Here is a 16,192-nt window from a genome sequence, read left to right as displayed (position 1 = left end):
ACCAAAAATATTTTTAATAAAACTCTTATAATTAGCATATCATTAAAAAAAAAATGCAAAGGCAGGTATGAAGCAGGTATTTTTAGCATAAAGATGTTTAATGATAGTTTGTTTGACCATTCTTTTTAAACATAAAGATGTTTAATGATAGTTTGTTTGATCTTTCGAAAACTTTGACTAGATCAATGGTCTTCTTGCTAAATAGTGTCATAAGGAAGTTTTAAACAGATCTTTAATATAAATTAGAACTAGAAGCGGCCCTAATACGGATTCTTGAAAAACTCCACATATAATATTTACTTTCATTTATTTTTAATAAATAAATTCCTTTTGATTATTTAGATAATTTTAATACATTTATTAAAACATTAATACATTTCTAGATATTCTAACTTTAAAAATTAAATTTGCGATTAATAGTATCAAAATTATTAAAAGTATCAAACTGGTTACTATTGGTTACTATTAGTACCCATTATTTTTATAGTAAAACATTTGGGGTTCCAACCTTTACTTGCCAATTTTTTCATAGGTTTTTTTAAAAAAATGAAGAGTATCAAAGTTTATTATCTAGAAAAACCAGTGTTTTACGAACGTTAGGTAAACGGCATTTTTGCGACTTTTTCCTCGGAAAGCAACACATACTTGTACTTAGACTCAGGGCTGTCGAGAGCCGTCACGCCGCCTGGTACAGCAAACCTGGTTGGCTCCCTTATTTATTAAAATTTTCGCTATATTATAGAGAAAGGATTTTTTTATGTACCTTCTTTTGGCGCCCCTTGGATATCTGCCGCCCAGAACAAACTGTCCCAAAACCCCCACAATTCTTACATACATAAAAATAATTGTGCTGTTTCTTTATCGTGTGAACATCTCAGAAACACTCTTCATTTTTAAAGTTCATATTGGGAAATCCTCTTGGGAAAATAACTGAGCTAACAAAGCCGAGATTGCACGCAGTTATTAACAGTTATTGCAAGTTTATTACCATTAGATTCGTGATCAATTTACAAAAACTTTCTCAAAGGCTCTCTTTTTTAAGATTTAGAATCATTTGTTGTGTGCAAACTCGTTTGTGCAAGATGTAAATTTCGTTATGTTAGCAAAACTTCTTGCTATCTAAAAACACAAATTGTTGAACACTATAGAAAAAATAAATTGGCTTCCCGATCAATGGATCCGTATGATGAACTTGATTGATAAAGAACTTGCAAGACGTGGTATGTGATTATAAAACCTACTAAAAAATAGTCAATTGTTTAATTACGGTTTTACGTGCTAAAAACATACTTTCCAAGAAATAAAAAATCAGTTTTATTTTCTGTTTTATACATTCAAAACGTCTGACAATAATCACATATAGCAAGTAAAAGTTGACAGACTCATAACACGTAAGATATTTTATCGGAGAAATTTTAAAATTTCTGTCATTGTTATCCCAAAGTCGAAATGTGTTTTAAACAAAAAATTAAAAAAAATTCATCTTAAAGGCATATTTTTTGTAAATAAAAATTATATATGTTAAATTATACATTATAATAAAATTTATACATTATAATGGTTTTACTTACTTAATTTAAAAATATTGCTTAACAAACTAACAAAAAAACAACAAATGTTTTTCAACAATTATTAACAACATTTTTTCACAACAATTAACAAATAACAACAATTATTAACAAAGTTTTTCAAAAATTATTAACAAAAAAACAACAAATGTTTTTCAACAATTTTCAGCAATTTCTCGGTGTCGTTAAGGAGATATACAAATTATTCGAATTCTGTTATTTGAAATTAGCATGGTTTTACCAGCGTATTATGTCCAAACAAGAGCTTTAAATGGTATAATTTTTTTTACTTCAGGTTTTTTTAATATTTAAAAAACTTTTCTTTTTTTTATATAATTTTCAAAATCTTTTTACTACCCGAAATAGTGAATCTAAGAATTTTATAGTCTTTAGATCAATTCCGCTCATCGGCGTTAACATGAATTTAGTTAAAATTTTTTGAAAAAGTTCCTTAATTTACTTTTGAGCTTAGTTCTAATCAGTTCTGACGTTTATTAGCTATAAAATTTGGACAAGCGATTGTGATTTTTAAAAGATTTTTATTTAAAAAAAAGAATCTTCGGTCTGAGTTTTTTCGCTATAAACATTGATATTTTATGATACTGCAAAATTTATCATTTTAATTTTTTTCGTTTTTCCATAATTCCCAGACCTGATCATTTAACGGAAAAATGTCGTAGTCAACTAAATATCATACAGGCACTATAGTATTTTAAAATTGCCTTAACTACACCGAGTAGTTCTTGTTAAAAAAAGGTTTATGAGGATACTTTTAATATAGCTTCTCAAAATTTTGGGAATTTCTAGAACCAGGGGTACTTTTTAGAATATAGCTTACCAAATTGTACCCTCACAACTAAATATCTCTTTCTAAATATTTACTTTCTTAATTAAAACATTCAATGGTTTCTTAGTTCATTTGCAACATGCCGTTCTATATTATGAGACAGTATTATCCAAAAACTTAAATTAGGTTTGAATAATTTTGCAAAAATTATGTTAAATTTTGTTAAAATATTTAATTTTGTGTTTTTAACAAATTTCTTTTAATATTTGTTTTAATTTTTCGTAAAAATTTACAAATAGAATTTATGGGGAAGAGCGAGTTTTCGCCCATTTCAATCATGGTGTTTGTTAATGAGAAGGGTGTGTTTTTATTTTTTATTTGATAATTTTGTAAATCTTTAGAAAAACACAAAAATGAATAAGTTTCCATTTGTCTTCTTACCGATTCGAGGCTCCAACAAAGTTTAAATGATAGTACTATGAATTTTTTTCGTCGCTTAACATTTCTTTATTATCAGCCTATTTCTAAGTTTTTTTCAGCAGCTTAAAAATGAAATTGCAGCATTAAAATTAAAGTTTTTATTAAAAACATTTATAAAAATTAAAATATTTCTAAAATTTGAAAATTGAAATCGTTTAAATTAGTTCAGTATTTATTTTAGTTGATTTAAAATTTTTTTTTTTAATTTTTATTTAAAACATATTTTAAACAAATCAAAAACAAACCGCATTGGCAAAGTTTTTGTTTTTTAGAATTGTTCTTATATTCTAAGAAACCCATAATATAATATATATATATATATATATATATATATATATATATATATATATATATATATATATATATATATATATATATATATATAATATATAGGGGAGACCGGGGCTAGTTGGCCGCAGGGGTAAGTTGACGAACTGCGCTTATCTTCAGAGCCTTTCATCAGAAAGTGACAAAAATTACGCAGAAACTTCCTTATTGACCATTTTATCGTTCACTGTAGTATTGTCAGGATTCGCGCTTGCGCATGGGAGATATTGAGATATGCGTTTTTTGGACAAAAACGTAACTTTTAGAACATTACTTCTTTTTTACTTTACAAAGAAAATACTTTACAAAGAAAGTCGTATAAAAAAAAAGTTATTGTAAAAGTTCACAATTGGTTTACTATAACCAGTCAGACTTTTTTTTCAAAGTTGCCGTTTTTCAGGATCTATAGACTGTTTGTTGAAATAAAAGCTTTCGGGGTAAGTTGGTAAAATTTTCACGCGGTAAGTTAGCTCATAGCATTTACTATGGAAAAAAATATATATTCTTATAAAAATATATGTATTTTTAAAAATTTTTAATAATATTGAAAAAGTTTATTCTTACTGTAAAATTAAAAAAAAAAATTTTTTAGTTTTTTTTTTCACAGATAAAAAGTGGGCTACTGTTTTGGCTTTTATACGGACTAATATTTTGTATCAGCTAAAAGTAATATTAAATTTCTGGGATAAAATTGCTGCAAAAATTAATCGTAAAAAATTTTTTATTAATTTTGGACTTAATAGTGCATTAATAATCATTTTTATAGTTTGCGCTAACTTACCCCGTTGTGGGGTAAGTTAGCGCAAATTTTTTTTTTTTTCGAGGGCCCGGAAAGGCTCCAAGAATTTATTTTGTAAATGAACTCAAACTTTATAAGTTACCCTAATTCATACTCTTTAAGACTACACCTTAATATTTTCAAAAAAATGTACTGTTAGGGCTACAGAGCTCATAGAGTAAAAACCGAGCCAACTTGCCTCGGTCTCCCCTATATATATATATATATATATATATATATATATATATATATATATATATATATATATATATATATATATATATATATATATATATATATATATATATATATATATTATATATATATATATATATATATATATATATATATATATATATATATATATATACATATATAAAAATATATATATATATATACATATATATACATATATATACATATATATAATATATATATATATATATATATATATATATATATATATATATATATATATATATATATATATATATATAAATATATATATATATATATATATATATATATATATATATATATATATATAACATATAAGTATAAATAAATATATATAGATGTTTATTTTTATTGTGTTCACTTTTTAAAGCTGAACAAATCATGGCCATCGAGAAGACATTTTGTTATTTTAGTAGTAATTACCCCTCCTCAACTCTACCGCCCCTCCCCTGCACAAACACACATAAAAAGTTATCCCTATAACTCCAAAAGATAAAACTTTACAAAAAAAGCCGCTGCACATATGCATGCATACATACATACATAAATATATAAAAAGACTAAAATGATATTCTTTTATCCAATCAACAGTCATCTTATTTTTAGAAACATATTTTATCTAAATACATCCATAAATATCATATACCATTCAATTATGATTGAAATATAACCATAATATTGTCCTTTATTACTTCTCTTGTGAATAGAATATATGTAAACATTTTCTGATTTACATATGACTCATTTGAACTACTTCTTCTTTCTTAATTAATGCTTAATAGTTATAAAGAATAATAATAGTTATAAAGAATAATAATAGTTATAAAGAATAATAGTTATAAAGAAGTAAGTTATCCAAAAATATGTTTTATTGTTCCTAATTTCAAAAAATCTACTTGTACGTACATTTTGGATGCAATCTTTTTTAAAGTGCGGTTGAAACTCAGATCAGATTAATAAATTTCCTTTCTCCTTTTTAAACCCAAATTAATTCAAGCTAAAAAATCGTTTTTAGCTTTAAGCCATTTCTTTAAAAATTATCAATCGTTAATATTCTATCTTTAGTGGCTTCTAAAAAATTAAACGTCCATTCGTCTATCGATGATAGATTTATGTCATCTTCGCTCATTCCGTCAAATGGATCATCAAGTCTGTCCTGAACCCCTTGCAATGCTGAAAAGACAAACGCTACTAGTACAGATATGTAATAGGGAGACCACTTGTTTACTGATGTTTTACCTAAAAGTACGCAGTATGGCGATATCAATGTTGGGAAAAAAAAAATTAAAATTTTGTTAAAAGAACGTATTGAACGTGGTGAGCGATATTCACGAACAACTCTAAGACGCTCAAATGCAAGAAATAATGAGTTGAATATCAAATGCACTCTTGCTACAAGTGATGTGTTTGCAGGCAAAGCGCTTTTTCGAACTATTTCAACTAGCTGATTAATATCGCTAAAATCTTCGTAAATTGCTTTAAGAATTACTTTTCGCCGTAATAGTTTTTTTGTAATGAGATATTCGCGTGTATGAAAAAGAATGCTCTTGAGTTTCAGATGAACGGCTTTCATCCATACTTTGTCTAGACTAGACGCCTCCTTCCAGTCGCGCATACAAAAAAACCAAGTCATAACGGCTGCTTTAAAGTTTGCTAGATCATCCAAAACCTTTTCTCTTCTCTGGAAATCAGCATTAATAGAGAAAGCTAGCGGAAATACAATTGGAGAAACAAACAAATTGACATTAAAATCAAAACTTAGTTTGAAGTGCGTTGATAAGTAAACCGCTCCTGCGGCTAACGCCATCTGAACCACCACCATAATATTGAAGCTTTGAAAAAAACTTTTCAACGTATTTAAAGTAATCGTATAAAAAAAGTACCGGTAACTTCCTTTATTTAGTAACTTTGTTTTTCTTTTGTGTGACCATATGTGAATTGGTTCTCGTCCTTTTTCAATTACTATATCTTTTAAAGGTGTGGTTCCTTGAGTCTTTTTTTTACCTTTAATATTAGCTCTTTTTTGTTGCATTGGGTTCAATTTAATCATATTTGTTAACTTTTCCTTGACTGTTTTCCTAAAATGAATTTATCAGAAATCTATATTATTGTAAACAGTGTTTACAAATACAAATGTATTTTTATAGTAAATTACTAAATTTTTATTAGTAAAAACACTAAAATAATGTAAAATCAATGTAATATAATATAGTTATTCTAACATCATATAATATAATTTAATTCAAACGAAAAATAAACAGTTGTCCCAAAAGATAGAGATACATCCAAACTGCTCTGAAGATAAAAACATCTATGTAAGTTACATTACCCATGTAAATTACATATTTCAAATAAATTGGGCTATTAGCAACATTGATTCCACTATTTACTAAAATTACAGTCAGGGGTGGATTCAAAATTAAGTGGTGGAGAGTAATGCTTGAAGATTTGCCCTCAGAGAAATTTTTGTAAATGTTGGTAAAGATTATCATTTTCGTGGCAATATTTCCTATAAAACAATATGTCTTTATAAAAATATCTTATAGCATGAGATTATATATGGAACTATGGGGTATGCCTTGTCAAGCAGAACGACTTGCAACATCCATTTGCTTTGATCATATGAAAACTGTGAGACCAGGGTTATATTATGTGAGACAGGCATATAAGTTATAAAACAGGTTTATTAATACCAGTTGATTATAAATTAATAAAACTTGTTTAAAACCTGTTTAAAAGTTTATTAACACCTGTAGACTATAGGCTACAAGTTTATTAACACCAGTTTACTACAGTTAGTTCATTAAAAAGCATATAAACTCCAGTTGACTGCAGGCTTGAAAACACAAGACAATTTATTATAACACAAAATCCAATTTACGTCTGCCTAAGAAAAACTCATCGATAACCATGTCTGGGTCAATAATAAATTTTCGTGAATGTGCATAGGGGCAAGACTGTTTAACCAATCGACAAAAATAGACTGATTTTATAAGTTATGTAAAAATAAATTGTTAACCTAATGATTTACAGATGGAATCTAATTATGTTAAAAAATGCGCAAAATGTGCATTGGAGGATTAGCTTGATTGTCAATTATATTACAGTGTTTTTAGAAAGTACAACATACCATACCATGTTGAACACTTGAAAGACAAATAAAAGAAAGTTTTAGATAACTTGGATGTAAAATGTGGTAATGGTGTAGTGGTAGAGCGCTTGCCTCATAACCAAGAAGTTATAATTTCAATCCCCACTACGTCCTTGGTAGTACCACGCTCAAATTAATTCGTCAAGTTTCATTTTTTGGAGTTATAGAATTGTAAGAGGGTTGTAACCCCAATTATAGTAGCTTCCTTGATTGTAGTGGCACAACACACAATCAAAAAAATCACACAAAGCAACGTTCTAAAACTGGCCTCGCAGTTGGCGAAAATAAAACTCTTGTTCTTACAATACTGTCTAAGATGTAAACTTAGATAGTTTACGAATGACGATGTGAATGAAACGAATCGATGAAAGTGGATTGACATCTGTCAACTTAGTATTTTAACAAAGAAGTGGGCATAAAGCAAGCCGGCAAGATTAACAAGCGAAGAGCGAAGAAAAAACGGCGACATCTATAAATGTAGTCAATGCATTTGGTTAATGCAAGTTATATACCACCAGCAATAATCAACTCAACATACCGTTATAAGAAATACTTAGTTATTAAAAGGACTACTTTTAAACATTAGACTTTGCTATCAAAAAGGGTTAAACTATTTGGGACGTTTTTTAATGTGGCTTCAGCATTTTGTCAACGTTGCTTTGCCAGCAACGAAACAAAAATACTACTTTCAGACAAACATTCAAGCCAATAAACTGTTTAAAAAAGACACCTCCTTTTTAAAAGATCATGGAATTGAAGTTTTTAAAATCATCGGTAATTGCAAATCAACCACCGGCAATAAAACGCGTAACTATTTACCACAAATCTCGTAATAAGTTTGGTTACTTCAAAATATATGTTCTGTTAGTATTTTTATGCACATAATTTGTAACTGTTGATGCCTAAAATCTCGAAAAAAAAAAAATTGGAAATGAGTAGTAAAAATAAACCTGTTGCGGTCCTGGTCATGAATGGCACCACGCCCAAAGACATTTCCAAAATGCAAAACAAGTCTCGAAATACTGTCTGCACTGTGATTAAAGAAATTTCTGAGCCTCCTAGAGAAGAGACCAACGACCATCTTCTCTTAAGAAATTGTTTACTGTTAATTCTGTGTTAAACAGCAAAACCAATTGCTTTATTAGTTATCAACCATTCCAAGTCAATTCCAAGACCAGAATATGTAAGGTATACATTCAAGACCAAACTTCTAGCTTCAGTTAAGTCGATTGTATTGTTTCTTCTGATGATCACAAATGTTTCCGGTTTTCGTTAAATCTGGTCAGAAAATCAATACCAATGAGCACATTTGAATCTTGGAGAATCATGGAGACAAAAACTTGGTGTTCCAGCAAGATGGAGCATTACTACATACATCCCATAAGACCCAGAGATGGCTCGAGGTATACCTTACATTTGTGATATATTCATAAGCTACGGTTTTATGTAATCTCACTAATTCAGTTTTAGAACTCTTTGCAGTCACGGTGCCTAAGATAAAACGACGCCCATGACGCCTAGAAATAACAAACCTGAAGCTAAGGTGTCTTGGACTATTAAACCTATGGCAATAGAAGGGACTAGGACTATTAAGTATGACAAAAAGTGTTTGAGAATTATAAATCTGCAACATTGTCATCTTCCGAAGTCGTAACACACCTACTGTCTCCATTCTTATAAGCCATGCCTCGCTCTGGCAAAAAAGTACTGACATCGACTCTTTTAAACATGTTCTGTTAAAGGTAAATAATTGAGCTAAAAAAACGAATCTCAAAGATAAATTTGTTTATAATGACAAAGGGCGGAGCATAGTAAACCAACAACATTGCTTAGAAAAGAATAGAACTATTGACCTACTGGAAAACAAAAGAAATAAAATCTGTCAGGATGTGATGCGGATAAAAATGTTAATTTATTGCAGGAATGTTGAATAAACATTTTAAAAGTTTTTTGCTTTTAAAGAGAATATAAAAACTAAAGTCCATAAGAAGGCGCGTTTTGGAAACGCTCTTCTATTCTAAAAATAAAAGATGTTAAAATGTAGTTTAAATTTAATTAACGCCTTTTAATGCGTTTGTTGGAAAATCTTATGTCACGCGTGTAGTTAAATCAACAACGCATTTCTTTTGCGTGTAATAAATCAAAATATGAATGCAACATCAAGATAGTAATTAAATTTTAATACAAAAGTTTATTGTTGACTTTAAGGTGGTAGACCACTATTAAAATTCGAAAAAATCATTTTTTCAATTTTAAAGTTTTTATGTAATATAATTATCGTAGATTACGAATTTCATATTAGTTTTATATAAAAATAAAGCTAACCCTATTAAAAATCAGTTTTTAATAATGCGGTTTAGGCATTTTCATAAATTTGTCAGTAGTAACGGATTGTTTATTCCGTTGCTATGTAGCAAAAAAGGAATTTATCCAACAAAATACCTTAAAATTAAGACAAAAAAACTTCATTTGTGGTGACTGCTACTCTAAAACTACTTTTTGTTTATCATTAAATGCTTTTTGGTGCAGTGTGTTACATGGTTTTTAACGGATTTCTTCAGTAAATGTCTAATTACTTTACAACAACCACAACATTCTTCGGCTAATTTTCTGTCTTCTATACTTTGGTTAAATAATAACTGAAATAATGGAAAATAAAGATAAAAGAAATAAAATAAGGTATAGCAAAAAATGCAGACTCTTCAGAGGAAACCAACATAAATCATCAAACGTTGTAGCTGAAAAAAATCTATCTAATTTAGAAGAATTACAATTCAAATGTAGCTCTGCAAAAAAAAAAAATGAAGATATTGTCATCCTGTCAATTGTCACTTTCTATTTATTTACTATAAACAAATATTTAATTAAGTTGATAAGAGTTAAAATTGAAACTAAATCGCAAACCAAAAGAAAAACTTTTTTTTTCATGTGTTTTTTTTTAAATGTGTTTTTCTCAGTTCTTTAAAATTCACGACTTTGCGGTAATTATCTCTTGATTCTCTAAACTGATTTTCATAAAATTTTCAGGAGTTGTTCCTTTAGTTATTATGGATGTCCCCTACCACTTTTATTGCATTATGATAACTCGATAAAAAGATATTAAAGTTCAAATATGGTCAAAAATGCCCTTTTTTTGTTTTCGAAGTGTTTTTTTTTATTTAAAAAAAAACAGTTTAATGTTTTTCTTTTGTTTTGGTACAGGATCTTTTTCATTATATTGAAAGCAAGTCTGAAAAATTTTAAGTTGATATCATACATAGTTTTTGAGATATTCACCGCAACAAAATAACCCTATTTTGGGGTTTTCGGGACCAAATTTCCTAAGCCATTTTTAATAATCAAAAAAAAAAAAATAAAATTGTCATTAAAATGAAAATTTTAATCAACTTATATAAAAATAATTTCTAAAATGTAACTTTTGAAGGATATTTTTTTATTAGTGGTCTACCACCCTAATATATTCGACTTCTAAATCTATAAATATTCATTTTTATAAATACTATTTATCGTTTTCGTAGTGTAAAACATGAATTATAATAAATTTACTTTAAGCATAAATTTGTCTTTCTACCGTCAAAATAAAAACGAAATAATTAATACGATTCAAATCAAAGAAATCAAAAATCTGTGTTTGACATGTTTTGACATGCAAAACAAGTTAAACGTTATTCTGTTATTTGGTTAGTATTTATGACATGGGTCCTCTTATAATAAATGGAATAAAAGGGCCGACGACACCGGGGAGCCAGGAGGATACGTGCCCTCCACTTTTTTTCTAAAGGACCTTTTTTATGAGAAAATTCTATTCGAAACCCGAGTCGTTGGCCATGAATAAGACGTAATATGAATATATGATGTGATATGACCTAATGAGAAGGTAATATAACATTTGAATATGTTACAATTAGCACTAATTTGCACAAGCTGGACATTAGCTCTTCAATTCGATTATTATTTAATTACGTCATAAAACGCAATCAAATGATTCACAATAATTATTAACTTAAATATTTAAAAAATATACAATAGTTTACCTTGAAAATTAGCAGCAAGCAGGAAAATGACCAACAAAGTAATCTTTCGGTTGTGTTTTGCAATGGTGTAGACACCATTAAGGGTTGTTTTTTTTGGTTTCCATAATTAGGGCTATTATTTCTAGTAAACAAAAAAAAAAAAAAATAGTTTTACATTTTATGTTTTAATTTAGATAAGTTTGTCCTAATTAAATAGTAAACCTTGAGTTTACTTTAAACACATATTACATGTCTTATAGCGAGAATATACGCTTCAAGATTTAACTAAAATATGTCTTTTAGGGTATTTTCAGAGTAGTTTGGCCGTTGTTGTATACTGTTTGTATTATTTTCTATTATTATTTTGTCATCAATGGTAAAAACTTGATGTAATAAAATTGTTAAAACGATTTAAAAAGTTATATTGAGAAGAAGGTAAGGAAATCCATTTATATAGCTAATATTTTCAGATCAAAATTGATTGTCCTAAACAGTTTTTTGTGTGTGTGATAATACAGGAGATAAAATAACTGACTAGAAATGTTTTATGTATAAAAATCTCTATAAATAAATTTGTTACAAAATGTGAAACTAGACATTAGACAGAAACAAATAATCTTAAAAATATATGGCTTATTTATATTTAGTAGCGACTTATATGTAGTTGCAACTAAAACACGAAGCCAGGCTTAAAAGTGTTCTCGTATTCTAATAATTAGTTATAAACAGTAATTATTTTTTTTTAAATTGATAATGTGAGAAAAACTGTTGCAATTATATTTTATACTACTTTATTTATTTGTTAGTCATAAAATTTATGTACATATATATATATATTTATGTACATTTATATATACATATATATATATATATATATATATATATATATATATATATATATATATATATATATATATATATATATATATTTACACACACACACACACACCCACACACACAAACACACACACACACACACACACACACACATACACATACACACACACACACACACACACACACACACACACACACACACACACACACACACACACAGTAGAGACGACAACACAAAAGTGGGGAGGGGGCAGGGGTACTAGGCCCGCCACTTATTTTCTAAAGAACCTTTTTTTTTTTTACTTAAGAAATTACAAGATGTATAAGACTTTTTTTAGAAGTTGACGATTGTGCCCCTCCACTTTAAAACCCGTGTCGTCGGCACTGTACATATGGCCGTCTATATATAAATAGATGTTTATATATAATATTCAAAAATGTATGCATAAAGTATAACTTTAAATAATGAATATATTTATGTTTACTATTAAATATATTACGATTTTAGCAAAATTAAACAAATATTTTGATAGCCAAATAAACTTTTGATTTTCTTCCTGCTGTTTTTGTAAACTTTTATTAAGTAATGCTTTCATATATGATTTTCAGCAATGTATTTGAAACGTAATTTTAACGTATACCTTTTTTTTATAAATACATTTTATATTTTAATGTCCGTTTAAGGATCAAAGTTTTGTTGTTATTGACTCATTAGATTCGTATTTAAATTCGTTTAAAAACTCAGTCGATTGTCTTAAAGGTTTGATAACTCCTCCTCTCAAAATTGTGGTATCGCCTTGTATTTTATCTAAAACATCTGCATAAGGATGCAATTCAGGGTGAAACGGTTCGGTGCTTGTTTCTTGAAAATGTAGAGAGACTTGATTTGAAATTTTCTTTAAAGTACTTCTACGCTTTATACTTGAACGTTTAAACGAGACACTTTTAGATAGCTTTTCATAACCTTGATTTTGATCGTTTGCTGTTGGTAACTTTGTAGATGACATATATGAGCCTTTTGTTCCTTCAATAGTTCTTTGTGGTTCAACTTTGAATCTTCCAATGGTAAATGATCGATTAGCCGTAGCTTCTAAAGACTGACATGTCCAATCGTCAATTGAAGAAAGGTTTATATCATCTTCACTCATTCCGTCAAATGGGTTATCGAGTTTGTCTTGAACACCCTGAAGGGCAGAAAAGACAAAAGCTACTAACACGCATATATAATATGGAGACCATTCGTTACTTTTTTTTTTTCCAACATATACACAATAAGGCGAAAGAATTATTGGAAGAAAAAAAATAAGAACCTTGTTAAAAGCGCGAATAGATCGTGGAGAACGATATTCACGTATCACTCTTAAACGTTCAAATGCCAAACACATCGTATTTAAAAGAATCAAAGCTCTTGTTACAAGTGCTGAGTTTAATGGCAACTTACTTGTTCGCACGCAGTCGATAAGTTGATTAGCATCACTAAAGTCCTCATACATAGCTTTCAAAATAACCTGCCGACGACTAGATTTTTCTGTTAATAGGTATTCTCTCATATAAAACAACATACTTTTTAGCTTTTTGTGAACTGCTTTTATCCAAAATGTGTCCAATTGTGACTCAACTCTCCAATCACGCATACAAAAATACCAAGACATTCCTGCGGCTTTGAAGTTTGCTAAGTCTTCTAATACTTTTTCACGTCTAAGAAAATCCGTGTTTATAGAAAATGCCAATGGAAAAACTATAGGAGAGACAAACAAATTAACATTTACATCAATTTCTAAATCAAAGTATTTTGATACAAACACTGCAACCGCAGCAATGGACATTTGAACAAACACCATAAAGTTAAAATTTTGAAAAAAACTTTTAATTGTGTTTAAAGTGAAGGTGTATAATAAAAAGTCGCGATAGTAAAAAGGTTTGTTTATAATCTTAGCTTTTCGTTTTTCAGACCATTCTATTATAATTTCACGACCATCCTCGTCAACTATATCCCAAAAAAGTGAGCCACCAAGCGCTATTTTTCTTTTAGCCATTTTTTATTTATCTGCAAAGAAAAAAATATTATTTATCAAAAAATAACGTTAGAAATAATTTTTATTCAATTAGTGTTTTGATAACTATGATCATTTTCTATTTTATATGCATTTGATATTTTTAACATAAAAATTTATCTTGATTATTTACATTAAATAGAACTAAGTATATTAGATTAATTTATTTAATATGCAAAACTTTTTTCGTTTTTTTATTTCATGTTTCAACTTTGTTTGTTGATTTATTTTTAAACGTAGAGTCATTATCAATATTATCAATGATAATATAACATTATAAATTTCATCATGTTATTTAAGAAAAAATTATAATTTCTTTGAACATTTACGTCATATTGTCAACAGTTTTCACAAAAAAAAAAAAAAGAGACTTTATTTAAAAAAATTTAGAGTTTGTAATTAGTTACTTTTTTGATTTCCTTAAAAAAATCTAAGACTTACTCTAAATCTCCAAAAAAGTTTTCATATTGAAACATTTATACTAAAGATTTTATATTGTTTTATCAAAAAAACCTTAAGAAGACCTAATAACACCATAGCACCAGTTTTATGGTAAATTAAATAGTTCAAATGAAATAATGAAAGTATTTGTTGAGAATATGCTAAAGGAAGTTGTAGATATTTCTATTTAACAATAGACAGTTGTACTTTATTATCAAAAGAGACTATCAGTTCTGGTAAAAAAAAAAATACGTTTGAATAATTGAATAAACAAAACTTTGAATGTTTAATTACAGTAAATCTTAAAATATTAATGGCCGACGATACGGGTTTCGAAGTGGAGAGGGAAAATCGTCAATTTCTAAAAAAAGTTGTCTATATCTAGAACTTTCTCAAAAAAAAAAGGTCCTTCAGAAAAAAAGTGTGTGGGGGTGAGGGGTAGGGGAGGGGCTACGTGCCCCTTGGCCCCCCGTTTTGTCAGCCCTGATTTATTTTATTTTTTCAAAATTTTATATTATCATAACAATACGTAGTTTTGACTCATTAAACTATTAAAAAAAAATTTTTAGAGCATTTTTATATTATTATCATTATATGTTTGTTTATGTTATTGTATGTTAAATAAATAAATTATGTAAAAATTATTAAAAACAAGTTTGTTTGTTCTTTTTAAAGAGGAAAGTAATAAGTCATTCATGTGTTACCTGAGTATTCGAACATTACCATTCGAACATTTTTATATTGTTAAACTATATTGAAAAAGAATAAGTGACTTTAAAAAGCACTAGTGAACTGCGGTTAGTTTAAAAATATTTCTACCTCTTTTTTATATTTCTCCAATTTCTTTATTATATTTTCCTTTTCTTAAATTAGCTTCAATATTTAATAAGTTAACCTACTCTTAACAAAATCCACGTATAACTTGTGCTTGTTGAGGCTTGATTGCCTAATAAAAATGATCGTTGAAAATGTCACGTCATTAGCATGCTAAAAATGTTCTACACCTTTTCAAGATGTAATTGAGAGCTTGAAAATTGTAATTAAGGAAAGTAAGTAATTGAGAAATACAACATGAAATTTAGAAGTCGAATTATGTAATTAAGAAACAAAACGTGTAATTAAGAAATTTTAAAATATAATTGAGAAACCCAACATGTAAATAAGAAGTCGCAATATGTAATTTGAAAAACAAAAGTTGTAATTAAGAAATTGTAATATGTAAATGAAAATACATTATTTGTAATTGCGAATTCAATGTAAGCTTAAAGGTCATTATAAAAGATCTTCTTGAACATGCATTTTAATAAGTTAATAATATCAAATAAGTTAATAATATCAATGAATAGTAATGAAAACAAACAAAAAAGAGCTGAATATGTTAGGAACATTAACGAACACATCACAAATAGTCATCAGGTTTGGTTGGATGAAACAAATTTTAATTTTTTTATGTAGGAAAACGCAAGGACGAGTAAAACATGGGAGTAATAATGAAAATACCTTCTTCAAAACAAATCTC

The 16,192-nt window shown here is 27.9% G+C and overlaps 2 protein-coding genes across 2 annotated transcripts; both read right to left on the bottom strand.

Annotated features, from left to right (window-relative positions):
• Nucleotides 1-4,776: 4,776 nt before the first annotated feature.
• Nucleotides 4,777-11,707, bottom strand: LOC105847310 (uncharacterized). The gene is made up of 2 exons (XM_065787572.1): nucleotides 11,363-11,707; nucleotides 4,777-6,255 (listed from the first exon to the last, which is right to left on the bottom strand). The coding sequence occupies exon 2, from the start codon at nucleotides 6,225-6,227 to the stop codon at nucleotides 5,208-5,210; it is 1,020 nt and encodes a 339-aa protein (XP_065643644.1). The 5' UTR covers nucleotides 6,228-6,255; nucleotides 11,363-11,707; the 3' UTR covers nucleotides 4,777-5,207.
• Nucleotides 11,708-12,777: 1,070 nt separating this feature from the next.
• LOC124810364 (uncharacterized) lies at nucleotides 12,778-14,235 on the bottom strand. The gene has a single exon (XM_065787571.1). It carries the CDS (start codon nucleotides 14,212-14,214, stop codon nucleotides 12,865-12,867), a length of 1,350 nt encoding a protein of 449 aa, XP_065643643.1. The 5' UTR covers nucleotides 14,215-14,235; the 3' UTR covers nucleotides 12,778-12,864.
• Between the last annotated feature and the right edge of the window lie 1,957 nt (nucleotides 14,236-16,192).

This window comes from Hydra vulgaris, chromosome 01, assembly GCF_038396675.1.
Source record: "Hydra vulgaris chromosome 01, alternate assembly HydraT2T_AEP".
Taxonomy (NCBI): domain Eukaryota; kingdom Metazoa; phylum Cnidaria; class Hydrozoa; order Anthoathecata; family Hydridae; genus Hydra; species Hydra vulgaris.
The sequence above is the reverse complement of the archived record's forward strand: the minus strand, read 5'-3'. Positions and strand labels throughout refer to the sequence as shown.

Excerpts from the sequence above, each read along its gene's own strand:
- LOC105847310 (XM_065787572.1), bottom strand. The coding sequence starts at position 6,227 with ATGATTAAATTGAACCCAATGCAACAAAAAAGAGCTAATATTAAAGGT.
- LOC124810364 (XM_065787571.1), bottom strand. The coding sequence starts at position 14,214 with ATGGCTAAAAGAAAAATAGCGCTTGGTGGCTCACTTTTTTGGGATATA.